At 34.0% G+C, this 22,805-nt stretch overlaps 1 protein-coding gene across 1 annotated transcript; it reads right to left on the bottom strand.

The window, feature by feature from the left end:
- Positions 1 to 396: 396 nt before the first annotated feature.
- LOC127844128 (syntaxin-16-like) lies at positions 397 to 22,162 on the bottom strand. Its single transcript, XM_052374142.1, has 8 exons — positions 20,902 to 22,162; positions 15,892 to 15,986; positions 11,112 to 11,164; positions 9,959 to 10,065; positions 6,803 to 6,965; positions 6,098 to 6,198; positions 5,119 to 5,262; positions 397 to 3,324 (listed from the first exon to the last, which is right to left on the bottom strand). Exons 1-8 carry the CDS (start codon positions 20,980 to 20,982, stop codon positions 3,142 to 3,144), a joined length of 927 nt encoding a protein of 308 aa, XP_052230102.1. The 5' UTR covers positions 20,983 to 22,162; the 3' UTR covers positions 397 to 3,141.
- Positions 22,163 to 22,805: the final 643 nt, after the last annotated feature.

Raw genomic sequence — 22,805 nt, forward strand, 5'->3', positions numbered from 1 at the left:
AACATGCTTGCCTTGAAATACAACGCATAAGCAAAAATCTATGGTTTTATTGATTTCACATACAATTATAAGATGAATCAATTATAATCATGTCCTTATAAATGGGACAATATATATACCATTGTATTGTATATTGACCAATAAGGACAAATTTACAGTATATGAGAAATATAAACAATGACCAGCATTGTGTAAATTAACATAAGTGCTACAACATGTGTTTGATGACAATAATTATAATACTGCCAATATACACACACCAAGTAAAATCAATTAATAAACAATAGGCTCATAATGCCATAGGTCACACATCTATAGGGAAACAAGGGACAAAATTGTCACAAAACCAGGTTTTCATTGTGAAAAAAAAATCTGATAAAGGGAGAAAACTCAAACTGAACTTTTGAAATGAACAAACAAAATTAACCCCCTTTGTAAGTTTTTTTTTTTTTTTAAATCTATTTTTAGTCGTGGCGACCTTGACATTGGAGATATTGACGTGATTCTTTCGTGCGACACACCGTCCCATGATGGTGAACAAATGTGCCAAATGATTTTAAAATCTCACAATGAATGACATAGTTATGGCCAGGACAAGCTCATTTATGGCCATTTTTGACCTTTGAACTCAAAGTGTGACCTTGACCTTGGAGATATCGACATAATTATTTCGCGCGACACACCGTCCAATGATGGTGAACAAATGTGCCAAATGATTTTAAAATCTGACAATGAACGACATAGTTATGGCTCGGACAAGCTTGTTCCGCCCGCCCGCCAGCCAGCCCGCCCGCATTCGCCAATCTAATAACCAGTTTTTTCCTTCGGAAAACCTGGTTAAAAAATGCATCTTATGTGTCCAAAGCTATCTCATTAAGTTGCCTTTGTGAAAAAAGCTTAAGAGACTCACAGCCCAATGTGACACTAACGTGTGAGGTTGATTGCACAAACAAGTATGGCCTCTAAGATTTTTCACAAGCATTTTTTTTAATGACCACAATTGGCACACCGTATGACTCAGTTTCAAACTCATCCATTCTACCATCATAGGCAAATTTCATGAAGATTGGGCAAATGATGTTGTCTTCAGAGTATTAACAAAAAGTACAAGACCCTGTGTGCAATAAAAGCTGATCAGTATCAATTCATTGGCCCATATGTTTATATCTTAGTCCATTATTAGTTAAATGTCAAGGTCAAAATGAGGTCAAGTGATGTGAGTGTTTGATGGAAGTATCAAAGCTTTTAAGAATAAGTTGTATAATGTTAATTTAACAGCCAATAAAGGTTCACAAAGAATGTTGACCTTCTCAATTATTTTACGTCCAAAAGTAGCTCAATTCCAAGGTCAAAATGAAGTGAGTTGAGAGTGTTCACATAACATCCATGCACATATCAAAGCTTTGTAGAAAACTTTTTGAGGTTACAGTAAATGAGTCATTTGGGTTATCCAAGTATCTGGAATGAGTCTGAAAGAAGATCAATCTCAAGGTCAACTTGAGGTCAGGTGATGGGGGCGGATGGAAAGTGTAAAAAAAAATCATCCATGTGACTATGAAAGCTTTGTGGGAAGCATTACTGATGTTAGAATAAAAGCAAAGTTTTTGGTTAACAAAAGAAAATGAAATTCTATTTAAGTTCTTTCTTAATACATTCAAGTTTGAAAGGCTTTATTTCCAACCCTAAGATACTGTTGAGGAACAAACAACATAAAACCTGAACAGACTGGGAGTTACTCGCAGGCTCTTCTGGTTTTATGCTGTTTGCACATAGCCATTTTCACTTCGCTTCTCAGTGGGAAAGGGTTTGGACCTTATGAATTGGTCTAAGTCCTAAAGAAGATGAATGTCAGGGTAAACATGAGGTGTATTTATAGTGTTCATATATAACATCCATGCAAGTATCAATGGGTGTAGAATGCTGTATTGATGTTAGACAAAATGCGTTATTTTGAGTTAACCAACCAACAACTTGAACCATCAAAATTAGACAAAAGTAAGGTGAATGTCAAAATTTTATCGAGGTGAGTCGATGTGGTTGTGATGAGAGTGCTAAAATATAACATCCAGCAAGTACCAGAGCTTTGTAGCAGGCAGTATTTATGTTATACAACACGCAGATGAACTCAATAACAGACAGGTTAATCGTTATAATCCTACTGGCATAAGTAGATGACGCAGGCATAAAAACTTTACAATGAATGAAAGACAAAACACATAAGTGAAAAGACAATCACAATAGCTAACAATGAGCTAAACAAACATTAAAATGAATAATGTACAACAGTGTTTTCAATATAACCCTTCTAGTAAGATATTTCGAAAGAACAGTTATGAAGTATTTCTTTCAATTTCCTTTTGCCTTAAATAAAGTTCACATTATTAAACATGGTGCCTATTGTAAGAACCCACATTAATATCAAAAACACTATGCCTCTTAACTGACTATGGGGTTTTGAATTGTCACATTCACTGTGACGTTTTTTATAATTTCAATTAATTGAATAAAAGATCATTGCTTACCAAACCATAGTCAAAGATTATAAGTATTAAAAAAGTCGTATTTGAGAGGATCTAAGTTGGCTCACCAATACTAGTTTTTATGAAAACAAAATGTAGCCACCTTTTTTCCGCACAGTAAATTATGTAGTGACAATGGACTATGTACTGTGGATTTGGATGAAGCAAGAACTTCATACAAAAGAAAGTAGTTTTTGATTTTCAAAATATTAAGAAGATCCGTATCAACATGGAAACATCTGATCTTCATCATAACATTTGAGTTGTGTTCTGAGAAAACTGGGCACAATGCCGCGTAAACTAGCTTATTGCTATGAAGAGACTCTATTTTAACAAATGTCATACAAGCGGAAAGTGTCGCCCTGATTAGCCTGTGCGGATTGCACAGGCTAATCTGGGATGACACTTTAGACACATGCATTATGCCCAGTTTTCCCAGAACACGACTCATATGTTCATTCATAAATCATCTCTTGTATACAACATGGTGTCATTGGCATCACTATGTGTCATATATGACAATCTGCCTCTTCAGAGATGAAACTATACTTCCTTTACATTCATAAAACCAGTCATTCAATAAATTAACATAAATTTATATTACCTAAAACTTCATTCAATGCTAACTCTTGACACCGATCAGAATCACAATAAGTACAATTATCACCAGCGCGAGTATAAAAATAAAGTACATCTTTCTGTTCTTTTTCTGATACTTTTCAGCCTTCTGCAGTTGTTGTAGGCCTTTCTCTACCTGCACCGATGCATGCTCTATGTTGTAGTCTATTCGGTCCAGTATTGTACCCTGGAAAATACATGATCATTCAAGGACTGCATTACTTATGGCCCTTGCTCTGGAAAAATGGGGCTTAATTCATGTGTGTAAAGTGTCTTCCCAGATTAGCATATGCATCTTCCCAGGCTAATTACTAGGGATGACACTTTCTGCCTAAACTGGATTTTTGCTAAGAAAAGACAATGTTTAATTAAAATAAACCACAAACCCTGACAAGCCTTTGTGGACTCACAGGCTTATCTGGGTCCACACTTTTGCACATGCATTAGGTTACGTCTTCCCAGAGCATGGGTTGTATAAAGATCATGCGGAATATTAAGCTAGTCAATTGTTCCGTGTGTTTGTATCAGTCGAGTGACTTGTGTGACGACGTATCTCACGAGAGGCGGAGCCTCAAGTGTGATACAAAAAAGCGCAAGTTGTATGGAATGCGTTGACTTCATTTAGGTAGAATAGTAATGATTAGTGCTAACTGTTAACAATTTTATTGCCCATTGTGTGTACTGTGTTTTTCAAGGGTATTGACTAATTGGCAATTGGCTTAATTGTTTCAAACACACGTTTAGAGTTATTCGGTCCCGCTAATCCGTTAATCATAACAGTGAACTTGTCAATGGCATATAATAATAAGGGCCCATTACTATCACCTGATAACAAAAGACTATTTAATTGGCATGTGAAAAACTGGACTCGCAAGTGTCCTTCTTTTTCCCCACCACAATTTGTCGCAACCGCAAAATCGCGATTTATCGCAGACATGTGGTACAAACAAATTGGATATTGACTGACCCATTTTTTTCAACATCAGACATTGGCAATTTAAGAACTGACAAAACAGTCTTCTCTTTAAAAACGGATAATATTTCGTGCTGACATAAATAAATGGTTGTACAGTATGTGAAAGCATACCCATACTTAAAGGCTCTATAAAGGTGAAGATCCGTAATTATTTACCGATTTTTAAATATTTTTTTCGTATTTTATATATAAAAGTTATCAAAAAACAATATGTATATGCTATTGGACATTACCATAAAAATATGAGCAATACAACTTGTTTTCAGCTCAAAATACAGTGTCCTCCAAGTCAATTGTGTTTACAAACAATCAGTTTATTTACATCGCTGTTTACTCGGAAAAGTGAAAGTGAAAGTGACTCAGGTCACCAAAAATATATCGTTGATTTTCAATGTTTTCCGGTATCACTCACAAAGTATGTCTCTTCTAATAATGGTCAAAACGTTTGTAGTGATCTAATTGGTTACTTTTTTGCTGGTAAATAAGTTGTTTTAAATAGAATTAAAAGTGAATGTTCTTTTGGCTATTTTTAGCATACGTCACCGCTTTGGGTCTACACATCACGTTAGTTGCAAAGTTGTAAACATTTCTTCCAATTATGAAACGGGTAGCCCGGTATATCTTCAATTCTTCTTGACAACGTTGCACCTCAGCTGTGTTATTAGCATTTTTTATGCAAGAGTAACTGAAATCCGGTAAAAATTAGGCAAGTTTATATGCATAATAATTGGATTTGTCACCTTTATAGGGCTTTTAAGCCAGTAACGAACAACTTCCCAACTTGAATCAGAGGTAGAGGGAGTGGCTGTTGAAAGGATTTCATGACATATTGCCACATAAATTATATGACCAGACTGCCGATAAAAAAACACAATCATCTAATTTGTATTCCAGAGGTTTACCAACTGAGCTAGCGAGCCCATCAATATTAGGTGACCGTATCTAACATGCGTTTCGCAAACTAAGGCGTGTAAGCAATGGCCAGGGAGTCCACTGAAGTGTTACCTGATCTACCACCATCTGGGAGAGGTCCTTGAAGATGTCGTTGAGATCCTGTATGGAGCGTACTATGTTTGCGATCTCCTTGTCTCTCTGCTGCACGGCCGTCGTGTTGTCTGCCACCAGACTCACCTGCTCTTGTGAGAAACCCTGCAAGACATGCTCAAAATTAGATTACAATATACACATATACATATGAGCAGTGTTCTGAGAAAACTGGGCTTAATGCATAAGTGAAAGTGCCGTCCCACATTAGCCTATGAAATACGCAAAGGCTAAAAAGAGACGACAATTTCCACTTGTACAGAATCTTTAGTATTAAGTAGTCAATTCTAAACAAAAATTCACTATAGGCGGAAAATGTTGTTATGGATTAGCCTATGCAGCCTGTGCATATTAATCTGGACCAACACTTAACACACATGCATTAAGACCAGATAGTCCAGAAAGAGGCTCATATATTTCCACTAATTGCAAAATTAACATTCCAAGGTTTTACTTTCCTCTATTTTCTCCCTATGGGATATGCAGAATATTCATGAGGCAATTTTGGTTGATTATTGAGACGGCATTGATTGTTTTTCTTGTTGTTTAGAGCGTTGTTGTAGTTTTTTTAATTAATTTAAAAAATAGGCAGAAAATGATTGTATAAAAAGAATCCAAAGTAAGCATTTCTTTGGCATGTTTTTTTCAACGCCTTCCTAAAAATATATTTGTATTCTACACTACCTTTATTCTCTTTATATAATTATCATTTATCTTTAACAAATATTGCCAAAAAATGAGAAAATATCTCATACCTTTTAATGTTTTAATTATTGAAGCCTTCCTAAATGCTTACATATCATCTTTTTTTGGCAAGATCTTTATCTGTCACAATAAACATGCCATAAGTCTCACAGGACACGCAGGGACCTATACAAACAAATAGGTCCCTGGGACACGTTATCATTAACATACTGTCTATGACTCTGACTCCTACTACCTTGTCATAGCTGGCATACACCTCATCTTCCTGCATGAATCCTGAGTCTGACCCAATGGCATTGTCAAAGAACTGGGACCGCTCCTGACGACTCCTCATCTCTGAAAGCAGAACAACCAAACAGGGTCAAATGAGACATGTTCTTGAAAAACTGGGCTAAATGCTTAAGTTTAAAGTGTCATCCCGGATTTTAATATTTTATAAATAAATTATAAGTCATGTATTAACATCCAAACAATGTTACTTGTTAAATATCCAACTTGTTCGTTAATCCCTTAATATTCAGCCACACCCATATTTATATATTTTTGACACTTTTTTTTTACAAATCTTGAGATAATTATTAAATTAATTCTGTTAAGTCAATCACATAGATGTTTTTGCTCAAACATGTAAAATTTAAGATTTATTTCGGTAAATATTTAATACAAATATCTACACATGTAGTGAAAATGCCAGTTTTTTTCTTTAAAAAAATCACTTTTAAACTTTATTACTGCAATCATGAATCTAATAGAAGATAAGACGTGTTCAATAATTTTATTCTAAGTTAGTACAAAGTAAGGTGTTTACCTTTCAAACTGATAAAATTTTATGTAGAACTCAAGCTGTTTCTTTAGCTTAAAACACAAAAATCAGGTTTTAGTAATACAGGAATGTCTAAACTTCATATTATGAGAATTCAACAGAACAACCAATAACTACTTTTCAAGTATGTGGACTGGCTCGTTCTGAAGTTATTTGACATTTCCTGGATGGTTCTCACAAGGGAGGCAAGCATATTCTGTGAAAGTTTCCGCTCCTGATCGGTTCCCCTTTTACTACGGGCTGTTATCTGCTGTATCAACCTTTGGCAATGGGCGAACATCTACAACACATTTATTCATCATATTGAAATAAATACAAAATAAGACAAGAGGACAAGTATGGCCGTCAAGCTCTTACCTTAGTTCAAGACACACCAATTGTCAGAGAAAATAGTCAAGATTGAGTAATAAATGTCGCATATAGAGTGGTTAAATTTCTGAGCATTGACCAGGTGACCTAGTTTTTGGAAGTACATGACCCAGATTTGAACTGGGCCTTAATATTGTCAAGATAAACATTCTGACCAGTTTTCATCAAGATTGAGTCATAAAAGTTGGCTCTATAGTTACATAGTAACAAGGTTCTACCAAGATTTGACCTTTGACAAAGTTTTTGGATGCCAGTGATCCATATTCAAATTTGGAATTGGTAGTGTCAAAATAATCATTCTCGCAACGTTTGATCACAATAAGATGAAACATGAGCCTCTAGAGTGGTAATGACACTAAATTTGACAACAATCCACACCAGACCAGGAGTGACCATAAGCACTTCATCATTACATGATATAAATTTAAACCTTTACCCATTAGATACGTATTAACGAATTGTAGTCCCTAAAAAAGTTAAATTTAACAAGAGATTGCCAAGCAATTTGGTCCCCTTCCGGTGAAACTCAACCATTGTCAGTAAAAAAAAAAAAAAAATATATATATATTTGTTGCCATAACAACAGGAATTTTTGACGTAGGAACAAAATGAAATGACGTGCATATTCTCCATATTGCCATCTATCCATGTTTCAAAAGTGTGAAAGACTGACAGACAGACAGACAGACAGACAGACAGACAGACAGACAGACAGACAGACAGACAGACAGACAGACAGACAGACAGACAGACAGACAGACAGACTGACAGACAGACTGACAGACAGACTAACAGACAGACTGACAGACAGACAGACGGACAGAGTGCAAACCATAAGTCCCCTCCGGTTTCACTGGTAGGGGACAATAAAGGCCTTTCTTACTAGATTAAAATTTCCAACCCTTAAATACTGATTAGCAGCATATAGCATAAAACCTGTACAGACTGTGAGTTACTCGCAGGCTGTTCTGGTTTTATGCTGTTTGCACATAGCCATTTTCATTGTGCTTCTGAGTGGGAAAAAAAAGGGTTAAAGATGCAAGAGGCATGGTCTTTTTTTACCACAACCCTAAAATTAATTTCATCAGTTTACATGAAATGTTTTTTATACAAAAGTAAGAGATGTAAAATGTTTCACAACAAACATATATGATCTAAGGTAAAAATTGCACAGCCCCCTGGTCCAGATTGGAAATGGACTAGAATCATTTTCTAACTCCACCAAGATATCATTAGAACAATTTTCTGAGGAAATTTCATAAAGATTTGAAAAAACAAGAGCTGTCTCCATCCGAAGACATATGCCCCCCAAAAAAGCTTTTTCGAAACCTAAACGCAGATTTTGAAACCTAAACGCGGACCCTAAGTTGAAGGTCAAAATTTTTAAGCGTATGGAAAGGCCTTGTCCATATTCACATGCATACCAAATATGAAGGTTACATCTGAAGCAATATAGAAGTTATGAGCATTTTTCGAAACCTAAACGCAAAAGTGTGACGGAAAGACAGACGGACAGACAGATGGGAAGTGCGGTCACTATATGCCCTCCTTCGGGGGCATAAAAAGTGACATCTAGAGTGTCCACCATATCCATATAATGAAAGCTACGCCACCTCTTGGATGCTACGTTTTCCAAGCAAAATTTATGAAGATTGGGCAAAAGAAGTGACTTTAAGAGCACTATCAAGGTTTCATTAACCATCAAAGAAAGATGCCCCATTGCTTAAAAGCCATGTTTAATAAATGACAGGAGCTGCTTTCAATCTCAACCAAGATGTCATTAAAAAAAAAATCTGAGCAAGTTTCATGATTTTCTGGCACATTATAGTATTCACCACCTTTTTCTTATTAAAACAATTATTGCTTTGATATCTGCCTGATATAGTGTTGCCTGATATATTTTTTATATCATGGTCATCAGGAAGTTCTTATATCAGTCATGTGTGTAGAATGGTCATATTACTCAGAATCAACTATGAAGTTATAATTTTTAGTAAAATCGAATCAGATTCAACAAAACAAATAATTTGATACCAATATGTAATATATTTTAAACACAAAATGCAACACAAACAGCAAAAAACTTTTTTTACAAATATTAAGCATGCATGTTCATGACGTCATTATTAACACGTCAAACGACAAAAGTCATATTCCCGCTAAAACTGCAGCTTTTTAGGTATTTTTTTCATTATTTCATTATATTCGGGGACATAGAGGTATGATTAGCAGAAAAACAGGTTAATGCCTGATCTTTTTGTAATATATCAGGCTTGGCACGAATAAAATAATGGCCCGGCAAGCCTCACCGTTATATTATTCTAAGCCTTGCCTGATATATTACAAAAAGATCAGGCAGTAACCTGTTATTCTCTATTTGTGACCTAGTTTCTGATTCAACATGTCAAATTTTTGAGATTGTGTAAGATTTCATTAGGACAAATGTTCTTACAAAGTTCATTATGATTTCCACATAAGGCCTTTAATGTGTGCACATGTCTTTTTTGTCGCAACACAACTGAAAACATATTATGTACAAATTCGAACACAGAAGCTCAACATGATCACATTGCGATCAGATAAGCTAAAATCAGTCCCATAGTCTTAAAAAGTGTCTGACTTAAAAATTAATACTAGAAAAATATTTTTCAACAAGAAAAAAAGGAACATATTAAAATGCATTTAGGTGTATTTATGTAAGCTCTATAACTGAAGTACTGTTAACTGTTGTCCCCTTTTTTGGTCAACACACAGAGTTTGCTCCCCTGTGCCTTAGCAAAAAGACTTCTTGTGTTCTTCCATAAAAATTTCTATTTCTATGATTATCAGATTAAATTGTTACACATTCAACTTATGAAATGTATATATACAACAAACCAACGTATATGGCACAACATATATGACCTGTGTAATTTCTTGTGTCATGATTTCAATGGAATGTTCCTCGTCAATACTGTCATCAAATGCAGGCCGGGTCAGGTGTTTGTCATGTAGCGAGCTCAACTCTTTCACTGAAATAAGTTTTGCACACATTTTGTAAAATATCGCCACATATTGTGACAATCATAGGGAACAGTAATCTAACAATCAACTTTAAAGCACCATCTATTCCACACTGTCCCACCGAAAATATTCTATTGGTACTAATCTGTGGGAGAACAGGCTGAAAACTTTTGTTTTCATAAATATAAATGAGAAAAAATATAACATATAGATGATGGTAATTACAACAATAACAAGCAGGTTACGTTAAATGTGACAAGGTGAAACTCACCTAGATGTAACTGATTATATAGCATGTTGCGTTGAAGGTTAAAATTCTGTGCATTATTGTGCACAGAACCTTATTCATAAAAACAAGATTTTTCTAACCAAATCTCTCATAGTCAATCATATAACATAATGTATTAGATTGAACTTGCGTTCCAGCAATGAAGTGTGGAAGCTGTAACAGTTTTGAATCTGGTCAAATGGTAAATTGATGATCCTGGAATTACCTTAACTTACCTCTTTTTATACATAAATTGATGTTTTTAAACTATAAACTAACATAAGCAACAATCAAATTTGAACTGCATTTTAAAAGATACTGTTGTGTTGAGCAGGCAAGAGTAGGCATGCATGGACAAATATAAACATAACAAAAACATTAAGCATTATGCTGCACCTAAACATATTTCTTTTTTAGAATCTTTTCATAGAACAGTGAGATAGATAACATGTGTCATAAAAGTATATGCAACAAATTATAATTTAGCTTGACAATTATCATTCTAGTCATTCTAGTTTATTAACACTTTATATAAGTCATAAATATCTACATAAACATCATATTCTGCTTGCTCCATAGTGATTTTGAAGGCTTGCATATTAACATAAAATGTCATATTTTTGGAAACTCTAAGATAAAACATTATTGCCCCTCGCTGGCATCTTAGGAATAAAAACATGACTCTTTGTTTAACCAATAGAATGTGATCTGCTTGTTTGTAAATGATAGGTTTAAAAGATTCAAATTCTAACAGCAAAGCAAACCCAGTAAGTGTTGAGTACTCACTTTTCAACTTAATTCTTGTCATTTCATACTGAATTTCTTCTACACCATCAACCCTGCAAACAAAAGGTATACATAAGAATATAGATCAACACAGATAAAAACAAGAGATGTGTTTGTCAGAAACACAATGCCCCCTAATGCGCCGCTTTGAATTTTTTGTTTGACTTTTGACCTTGAAGGATGACCTTGACCTTTCACCACTCGAAATGTGCAGCTCCATGAGATACACATGCATGCCAAATATCAAGTTGCTATGTTCAATATTGCAAAAGTTATGAAGAAGGTTAAAGTTTTGGTTATATTTTTTTATTTAATTTTTTTGACCTTTGACCTTAAAGGATGACCTTGACCTTTCACCACTCAAAATGTGCAGCTCCATTAGATACACATGCATGCCAAATATCAAGTTGCTACTTTCAATATTGCAAAAGTTATGAAGAAGGTTTAAAGTTTTGGTAAAAGTTTTGGGACACACACACACACACACACGGACACATACAATGACAGACAGGCCAAAAACAATATACCCCCGATCTTTCGATTCAGGGGCATAAAAGCTAAATATTATAACATATCCTTACAGTTTAAGTATGTAACTACCAATCGAAACCATCATGTAATATTCAACACTCGTAATTATCACTTACTTGTGTACAATATTCATCTAACTTAAACTATGATTTTGAATTTGAATTCGGAAATGTAAGTGTTAATTTTTTTGAAAGTGGGTACACTTTTTTTAGTAATAACATTTGAATAATTCTTGATAACACTAAAAATCAGTCTTAACAAAAAAATAGTAAAATGGCTTTAACAACTTCAAACTTTTCTACACTGAACTCCTTTATTTGATAAACCAGCCATCAAATGTGACCTGCAGGAGTGTGTTTGGGAAAAATACCTTACACTATTGGTATTGAGACGTAATAACAAATATAATTTCAACCAGAAAATAGGCTAAAATGCCTGGGTATGTTCAACAATATTTGTTACATGATAAAATCCAATTACATCAACATGCATAAAACGTAACTCATATAAAATTTAATGGTCCATTTAATTAAATTTTTATTTTATTAAAGGGACTTGTTCACAGATTTTCATATTTTTGTAAATGTCAGAGAAATTTGTAATCATGTTAAAGCCCCATAAACACTCTAAATCAACAAATGTTTCATAAAATATTTCGTAAAATAAACTTAACCTATAAAAAACAGTGTTTCTTATAGAAATAGCCGAAATTTTAACGCAAGATGTGGTATGGTAACATAGATTAAACAAGATACAAAATACTCCCTTTAATTTTTTTTGTGACAATAAATTCCATGTGAATTACCCGCGACGATATCTGTACATTTATGAGCAAACGCTCTGACCTAATAGAAAGCACAGGCAAGTGCGCTCCCAATTAAAGATATTGATAAAAGATCCAGAAACACCGTTATAACTTATGAATTACCCCGCAAACACTTTCATTTGTGCATGCTCTTGTTACTTTTTTTTCTTGCTGAATCGTTAAGAACAGGACGTCTTCACTCGAGCTCTGCTTATTAATAACATAACGATTATTCATGAGAACAATGTCGTGCTTCTGATGCTGCCCAAAGCCAAACCTGCGTTCCCTCGTAAATGTTCTCATATTGTAATGGGAAATTCACATGTAATACATGTATAACAAAAGTTGTCAGAGGACAGCGAGCTCGACTATTCGAGTGCTTGACAGTAGAACGTAAGCCATCATGGGGACATTGTTCATATTCAATAATTTATTAGACCATCTTTCAAAAATAAAAAGGGAACAAGCACAAATATTTATTCTTTTTGCAGGGGGGGAGGGGGGTAGAGGGGTTGAGAGGGGGTATAATGTGGGGTGTGGTCATTTATTAGACGATCTTTCAAAAAAAAAAAGGAAAAAAAAATATTTTTTTTGGGGGGGGGGGGTTAGGGGGATGAGAGGAGGTATAATGTACATGTAGCGTGTGGTCATTTATAAGATGATCTTTAAAAATAAAACAAGAGCACCGCCTTGCGGGTGCAGACCCCTCATCTATTTCCTTTTTAAAGGTCTTTTTAAAGGTGAAGGGACTCTCAATTTCAATCAAAAAGGAGGGAGGGGTGGAGTGAAGAGGGGTGTATAGTGTGGGGGTGTGGACATTTATTACATTATCTATCAAAATGCGAAAAAAAATGAAAAAAAAAAAAATTCGGGGGTGGGGGGGGGGGGTGGGGGGGAGAGGGGATTCTTTGGTGCGATGGTTGGACGGTATTTCAAAAATAAAATAATAAAAATAAATATTTGTGTTTTTTAACCGTTTCAAAAAATTTTGGGGGGGGGGTATAGTGTGAGGGTGTGGTGGTCATTCGTGAGATGATCTTAAAAAAAAATAAAAAAAAATTAGGGGGGGGAATGCGGGGGGGGGGGGGGGGGGGAAATGGGGGGAGGGCACAAGGAATGGTTTGGGTGGAGTCTATTGTGTTATGTCAGGTAAGAGTTGTTTTGTCAAAGTATCAAACAAATCTAATCATAAATAAAGAAGTTAGGCAATTTTAGCAAACTTTAATAATTTGACCATGAGAGTCAAGGTCATTCAAAGGTCAAGGTAAAATTCAACTTGCCAGGAACAGTACCCTCATGATACATGTAGAATGAAAGTATTTGAAGTTCAAAAGCAATAGCCTTGATACTTTAGAAGTAAAGTGGATCTAAACACAAAATGTAACCATATATTCAAAGTTACTAAGTCAAAAAGGGCCATAATTCGGTAAAAATGACAACCAGAGTTATGCAACTTGTCCTTTACTGTCCCCTTATGATAGCTTGCGAGTGTTGAAAGCAATATCTATGATACTTTAGGGGTAGTGGACCAAAACACACAACTTAACCAAATTTTCAAGAATAAAGGGCCCATAATTCCGTCAAAATGCCAGTCAGAGTTACATTACTTTGCCTGCACAGTCCCCTTATGATAGTTAGTAAATGTTGCAAGTATGAAAGCAATAGCTTTGATACTTCAGGAATAAAATGGACCTAAACACAAAACTTAACCAAATTTTCAATTTTCTAAGTATAAAGACACATAATTCTGTCAAAATGCCAGTCAGAGTTACATAACTTTGCCTGCACAGTCCCCTTATGATAGTTAGTAAGTGTTGCAAGTATAAAAGCAATAGCTTTGATACTTAAGGAATAAAATGGACCTAAACACAAAACTTAACCAAAATTTTCAATTTTCTAAGTATAAAAAGAGCACATAATTCTGTCAAAATGTAAGCCAGAATTATCTAACTTTGCCTGCCCAGTCCCCTCATGATAGTAAGTAAGTGTACCAAGTTTTAATGCAATAGCATTGAAACTTTATGAGAAAAATGTACCTAAACGCAAAACTTAAATGGACGCCGACGCCAAGGTTAAGACAATAGCTCATAATTTTTTTTCAAAAAATAGATGAGCTTATAAACCGTTAAACTAAATTTAGATTCACGTTGTACATGCATGATATACATGCTGGCGAATTCGACAGTCAGCCATTTTTTATTTCAGAACTTAATATCTATGGCTTATTTCGCATTTTTCGACACATGTTCTTCTTAACTTTTATTTGAACTTTTATTGAAATATATGTATAATAAATTTTTACCCATTTTATATAAATTCATTAATATTTGACAAAATCGTATAGTCTCTCTTTAAATGATTATTAAAACAGAAAAACATATATTTTTTATTGTGCCTGTACTGGGGTTTGAACTGGCAACAAACTTCATCATGCGAAATTTTCAATTAGAGTGGTAGTTTAAACTCAATTTATGTAATACACATTTGTAAATTGATGATGAAAAGTGTAAGTAACGCTTTCTTGTCTTTCCTACTGTGATTGATGATTATCAATAGACAAAATTTAACCATTTTTCTTTTCTTGTGTGATTTTTGTACTTATATGAATATTATGCACCCATTATCTTTTGAACCTGCATAATTATTTTAAAAAGTTATATTTGCAAAATTGCTAACAAATTCCTTTAATATGGACAGTGCTCTGTGAAAAGGAGGTTTTATGCATGTGCATAAAGTGTCATCCCAGATAAGCCTGTGCAGTCTGCTTTCATGATATTTTCTACTTAAGGACAGTCTCTTCTTAGCAATAATCTAGTTTAGGCGGAAAGTGTCGTCCCTGATTAGCCTGTGCGGACTGCACAGGCTACGTTGGGACGACACTTTACGCACATGCATTAAACCCCTTTTTGCAGAGGTAATGTACAGATTTTCTTATCGCTGACCATCATCAGCTGATAGGCCATCACACATTAATTGAGGTAAATAAAACACCATAAAGCCGTGTTTAAGAAGGGGTAATCACGTGATAGTCAAGATGGCGACGTCCACGCCGAGACAGTTATTTTTCGCCGTTTTATACCCTTTATTACTCTTTTTTAATATTTAAACGAAGCTCACTTTCCAGCCATATCAGTAAAAATGTATTAAATTAGCGTTTATTTCGTATGTAAATTCGCTTTATATCTCGACTTTACTCCCCGCAAATTTTCTTAGTGCATGGAGCCCTAATGAGGTCATCCCGCTTAGAAATTTTGAACCGAGTTATGTCCAGATATACAGCGAATATTACTATGAAATAAACGCCAGTAACGTTCTTGCTAATATGGCTGGAAAACGGGCAGAATTTCAAAAATAATACAAGTTAATGAAGGGTATAAAACAGCGAAAATTACAGGCCTCCGCATGGACGTCGCCATCTTGATAACCCCCTCTGTCTTTACTCACCATTCAGGAGGCAGTCTATTAGATCTTGTGTTTACTGATCCAGATTCAAGATCTAGATTAACATTGGTCATAAGCCCCATCCTGTCATCAGCAAGCTGAAAATCCAGTGTACAAATTGACATAGGAAAATACTGGTATTTATGTAAATTTCTTCCTAAAATTACATTATGTGAATTCAAATATTTTAGGAACATATAGTTCAATATTATTATATCATATATAATATAAATATATATTATATTATATAGAAAAAATATACTTTTTTGAGATTCCCTATATGTACCATAAACTTCAATTAATATCACCATGCAATTTATTCAAATTATAAATAATACATGTTACTATTAAAGCCACAAAAAAAACTCATGATCAACGCATATTTCGTACATTTTGTTAAATAAAGTTAACCCATAAAAAGTTTAACGCTAGATGTGGTCTGATAACATAGATATAACAAGATACTAAATGCCTTGTTTATTGAGACAGTATTTCAGTGTGTCTCACTACTGTTTGATAACGAAAATATAATAGTAAATCCATTACTTTACATGCAGCCTGGTAAATATTGGTAAAAATAAATATTTTGGAAGTTTTTTTAACCCACTTTAGATGAAGAGTATAGCTTCTCTCAGAGTAATTGAAGGTGAAAAAAGGACCTAGGGTTTTACAAGTCTCCGACAGGTTGTTTAAAAGCTACTAAGTGAAACATCACTTAATTGTCCAATAAGCTTGAATCTCTCATTTTTGTTCATGGTTGAGGATACACAAAAAGGAATTACAAACAATGATGGCGCAAAACATAACAAGTTCATATGCCATTCTGTCCTTTGAAAGGTAAAATATTGCAGCAAGGCTATGTGTTAATTTCACCAGTCTTGTGCTTTCCACAGGAATTTTTTTAAACACCATAAATACAAGTATGTTTCTTAAGTATCAAATGAATTTTTTAATACATGTATGCGACTATTTAAATAACATCCAATCTGGACAGGGATTTATCCATCTAAAAAAGCGTAAATCACCTCATGTGCGCTTTGACTTTTTAAACAACAATAAATACATCCACATTTTTCACTTGACCCTGTACATGTCTGAATAATTGTTTAACTCTTTTTATTGAGACAAAGGAACAAAACAAAATACATGAATTACATGAAGCACTGTCTATCTGAAGCTAGAATAAACGTTGAAATTCGGAAGTGCATTTTAGATTACAAATTTAATTATGCTCATTTGGGAATAAATCAAAACATTTATAGTTGTGTGTAATGCATTCAACAATAATTTGTTAAAACGCTTTAAGAGTTGAATTAATGTTCTGACCATATTTTGCATGAAATGCCCAATTTTCATGAGGATTTCACTCAGTTGCCATCATTTGTCATTTAAGTGACTTACCAGGATAACTACACTGTAAGTTACAAAGCCAACAAGCTGAAGCTGTCACAAAACCATTCACTTCTGTCAATTACATTACTCCTCTTCGTCCTAAAAAAATAAATGTTGTGGTTCCGGTCAATCGACCCTACGAAAGAAAATGTGCCGACCCTAAAGTTTTTATTGACCGTGCCGACCCTAAACTTTTTTTACCGTTTTCCGGTAGGATAAATATCAAAGCGATATCGACTTAGCCGAAAATTGTGAGAGCCGATTTATGATCCTCTGTCAATTACGTCATGTATCTCTTTACTCACCTAAAGCCCACCTAAAGGCGGATCGTCTTTGTAATTGGCCAATGAGAGCGCACACTTTGAATGAGCGACAACACTCGTAAGCAGTCATACCTGTGCCTGCTGTAAAATCATGCAGACGACGAGTGATGTAATTTTAATAAGTGTGTGACTTATTGGCAGTTTGTTGGCTTTGTTATCTAACACACTCATCGGTCCCTACGGTGTACACCTCCACGATGAAATCTCGGCCATTTACTTAGAAGACAGATGATGGCAACCGGATGAAATCCTCGTGGATATTGTGCATTTCATGCATAATATGGTCAAAACATTTATTCGACACGTAATGCGCTTTAACAAATTATCGTTGAATTAATTGCGCACAACTGTAAATATTTCAATTGATTCTCAAATGAGCATTATTCAATGTGTAATCCGAAACATGCTTCCAAATTTTAATACTAACGTGACATTAACACATTCTAGTGTGACTGTGTTAAATAAAAAGTGCTTTATCCTTTGTCACAACAAAAAGCGCTTAAAAATTATTCAGACATGTAGAACGTTGCATGGAAAGTGTGGGTCTATTTTGAGCTGTATAAAACATGAACATCATGTCAGGCGATTTACGTGTGTTCAGTGCAAAAAAAACTATCCCGATTGGACGTTATTTCATCACATCTTTAAATAGTAACAAATGCCAAAATTCATTTGATACTTAAGCAAAATGGTGAATGTCTGTGTTTCTTGGGCACTTTTATCGAATTTACCAGAATTTGCTTTAAAACTGGAATATACGGGATTATCGGGTAATGAGTAGCGACGGGAAAAGTAGTAAGTATATGCAGTAATAGATAGAAAGTATGGTTGATACGGAGGTATTAAGGAATCAATCGAGACGGGATTATGCGTATCTAAGCCAAGAGGGTAAAACAATTTTTTAAAATGTCGTTATCAATGACGTCACAGCTGTTTTTTTCTTGAAGAGTCATAAGGCACCAAATAACTTCATTTCACTCTACAATTGTAATAAAAATAACATATGGAAGGTGCAAATCATGATACCACTTTCAATTAAGTGATTCAATAACGTTGATATATTTTCTTTAACCAAGTTGCATTCATTACATTTATACACCCGTATTAAATTAAGTTTTTGGGCATAAACTGGAATCATGGTGATTGTTCTGTTGGTTTTTATCATAGGTTGAATTTCACCTGGCTGGAAAAAAAGTTGTTAAAATGATAAATATACACAGAAGATCACTACACAATAATGGGAACACTTTTCTATGGTGTACATAGAGGTTTTATGTGAAAGCCATCAGCATAAAATGACTTTTAAAAACAGGCATCTTGTCTGGAGAAAATAAAAAAATAAAATAAAAAAATAAAATAATCGACCTACCCTACCTAGAAATTTTGGCAATGTTACCAGAACCACAACATTTATTTTTGAGGCCTTAGGCTAATTTTACAGCAGGTATTTATAAATGCCAACGAGTGCTGTCGCTCATGCAAAGCGTGCCCTCTCATTGGACAAATTTTGATTTTTTTCAATATAATGACACTCTGCCTTTAAGCAGGCCTTAGTTGGGTAAATTTAATACATGTCAATAACAGGGAATCGTAAATTGGCTCTCTAAATATTTGTCGAAGTTGATATCCCTTTGATCTTAAGAATGACTACCGGTAATTGCAAATACTGAAAAATACACCAATCAATAAATTTCAAGCATCCCACGGACTCTGATTATGACTAGGAACCATTGAATCATTGAATGCCCTGTGGAAAGCACTGCAGTCTAAATTGAGTCTGAAATATATGTACTACAAGTAGGAATGCATGGCTTTTTGGGGATGATTATTGAATAGCTATTAATTGGTAATGTGCACAAGGGCTTAACGCATCTCTTCTCCCGAATCTAATCAAAAATTCCCAATTAACTTTTTGACTTTTTATGTAATAGAGACCATAAGTAAATCTAGAAGATTTTGGATTAACATGTTGCCCTCTCAATCGACCTGTGAATTAAGTGTAAATTTACACTTAAATTACCAATTTCACAAGTACAGTTTGTATTACCAAAATGAGGAAAAGTTAAGGACATATCACTTTCTGAAATGGTCAAAAGTTGGTGGGGTAATGTAAAACAATAATGCCTTATATTAACATTCATTTTAAAGTTTGGAACAATGTGCACAATTAAAATAACAAACACTTCAGTGATACATGAGCCAGTGGTAATGAAATCTTTCAAAAATAGTAAATAATCACATGTTTTCACCTTAAAAAACACTTTTTTCTTGGGCGTTGTAAGTCCTTATTTTCTTATTGTGTTCATAAATCCATTGACACCAGCTGGAACCTACACTACTGTAGAAGATAATGTTAGAGTATTATTAAATATAGCACAATAGAAACACTGAAAAAAGGATCCTTTCTTGTAAGAAAAAATGTAAACAACTTGAGTCTAAAAATAGTAAACTTGAAAAAGTATGGTGGGCCAGAAATGATAATTATAAAAAATGAATATGAAAGATACAGAAATTTTGAAAACATTTTAATAAAATCCCTTTATTTTTACAGCGTATGTTAATAATATATAGATAATGATATATATATATATGTTTGTTTAAGTGATGTTTTATACTGTTTCAAATAGTTTCTATCAAATTTGTATTTGATATTTCTGGTCAATCATACTTTTTCCTACTATTTTTAGACTCAAGTTGTTTACATTTTTTCTTACAAGAAAGGATCCTTTTTTCAGTGTTTCTAGTGTGTTATATTTAATAATACTCTAACATTATCTTCTACAGTAGTGTAGGTTCCAGCTGGTGTCAATGGATTTATGAACAAAATAAGAAAATAAGGACTTACAACGCCCAAGAAAAGTGGTTTATAAGGTGAAAACATGTGATTATTTACTCTTCTTGAAAGATTTCATTATAACAGGCTCATGTATCACTGATGTATATATTATTTTAGTTCTGCATATTGTTCCAAACTTAATATAGATTGCTTATATAAGGAATTATTCTTTAACATTACCCCAACCACTTCTGACCATTTCAGAAAGTGATATATCCTTAAGGAACATAAAAATACAGGGTTGTAAGTCCAGCATTGTGGATTTCCTTGTTGGCATTTTGACATGTTTTATGTCTGGCAGGTCTGCAATCTTATGACAAGGTTTTGATTATTATCTAAACTACTTTTGGACTAATAAAGTATCAAATTATTCTTTGCAAATATACATTTGGAGAGTCGAGTTGAGGTCGCGAAATGTAATGATATTGTGGAAATTATTTGTAACTTTTGTCGATTTCTTACATGATCCGAAAATATATTTCTACTTTGAAGTGCATTATTCCGCATCAATATGAAAACTTCCGTTAAACTTCGCGTTGCCATTTTTATTTATGGAGAAAATCCACTGAAAATCTATCCAGCCGGCTATGTTTTGACCACCATCTTTGTGATGTCATCAATTATGTGTGTCAGAAATAATAATGTCGTGCAGTTTGCAAACAGGCTACATGCCAGTATTTAACTGACAATTCGGAATTTTTGTGTTGAATGTGATACATCTGCATCGGATATCCCTCTCAGTGACTTGATCAACTTTAAAAATAACTTATTTTTATTTATTACTTGTTAGTTCATCTGTTTATGAACGATATAGTACTATTTTTCATATTTGTCTGTATATTGATCCTTGACGCAGCAGTGTGACCACAGTTAGCTCTCCGGGCCGCTACAACACTTCTCCCCTCACTTGACCAAGTTCAGACCGTGACATCAGGTATGTGTATTAACGGTATCCGCAACTCATTGCATAAATCCAATAACGGCGAAAATATGCTGTCGTGGCTGATAATCCAGTCAGATAAGCAGATAATTATTGATTTTATCGATAACGCGTAATAGCTTCACGTTGTTAACCGAGATGATAGTTTACCTTGGTAATTTAAATCCCGATGGTCACGTCATTTGTTATTCAATATTTATAATGTTACCCATTTTAGGAAGATGAAATGTTGCTCTTTCTAAATATCTAATTTATATGTCAATGCATAACATATTAAAAAAGAGATGACAAGTTAAACACAACGTGATTACGGTTTGTCTTCCAACTGCGACTGAGTTTCGGGTAAAAAATTTCGTCACCTTCACTGTAAATATATATTATTGCTCTGTCATTTTTGGTCAGAAATTTAACAAATAACATTCATTAGAAAGCTTATACATTGGCGTTTTTTTCTGTTATTTTCAATTATTTATTTGAACTATTCAATTTATTGAGCCGAGTTAATTAAAACCAACAGTACTGGCAGCCGCGGTCGATTAAAGCGGCTGCGAGACGCGATATTCAATTTAAGATCATCAAATATTTACCATTTTTATTTAAATATTTAAGAAGTAACCATCGTACGAAAGCTTAAAAATTGATTATTTACATTAAGAAATTTAATTAGACAACAGTTGAAAAATAATACGGAAATCGCGATACCGATTTGTTGTGTTCTCAATCGCGTCAGATGCTGCATCTGTTATTTCCCATCAGTTGCTAAAAACTATTTACAAAGAGACGTTTATTTATATAAATGAATTATGTAATACAAATATCAATTAAATTGTTTAAAAGATTAATTATATTAAAGTGTATAAAAAATACACGTGCGTCTACTGTATTAACAACCCTTGTCAAAATAATAACCCACTTTCATACCAAAACACACTTAAACCAACATAAAACTGTGTTTTTTCTGAGTTTTTCTCAGCGGAAGTTGGTTTTTGCTATTAAAAGCGAGTTTTATGTGCGCTAAACTGTGCTTAACTGAGTTTAAAGTTTGTTATTTTAAGAAGATGTGTGTTTAAGCGAGTTTTTTTCTGTAAGGAGTCAGTTTTTTTGTGTCAAAAGTGAGCCTTTTTATTTATGAGTTGGTGTATGTGTGTTTAAGTGTGTCTTTTTGTTTTATAAGCGAGTCTTTTACAACAGAAGTTGATCCTTTTTAAACAGAAGTGGGTTTAAGCGAGTTTAAATTGGTCTTTTTGTAAATAATTTGAGAGCTGAAACCAGGCTAAAAGACTCACTTAAACACACTTTTCAATAAGTTGGTCTTTTGTTTATAAATAATACTCATCAATAAAACAAGAATTCTTCAAATAGGTCTTTGTTTCATGTTTATAGCCATTATATAATACAAGTCAATTGTAAAGGGGCTTTTTTACAG

The sequence above is a fragment of the Dreissena polymorpha genome, chromosome 9 (genome assembly GCF_020536995.1).
Source record: "Dreissena polymorpha isolate Duluth1 chromosome 9, UMN_Dpol_1.0, whole genome shotgun sequence".
NCBI lineage: Eukaryota > Metazoa > Mollusca > Bivalvia > Myida > Dreissenidae > Dreissena > Dreissena polymorpha.

What these genes read in the sequence shown, in the direction of transcription:
- LOC127844128 (XM_052374142.1), bottom strand. Translation starts at nt 20,982, where the DNA reads ATGGCAACGCGAAGTTTAACGGAAGTTTTCATATTGATGCGGAATAAT. An exon ending in CCAGTCCACATACTTGAAAA is followed by an intron (nt 6,199 to 6,802) that starts GTAGTTATTGGT and finishes TTCTGCTTTCAG; the next exon opens with AGATGAGGAGTCGTCAGGAG. An exon ending in TGTATGCCAGCTATGACAAG is followed by an intron (nt 5,263 to 6,097) that starts GTAGTAGGAGTC and finishes CATGTCTTGCAG; the next exon opens with GGTTTCTCACAAGAGCAGGT.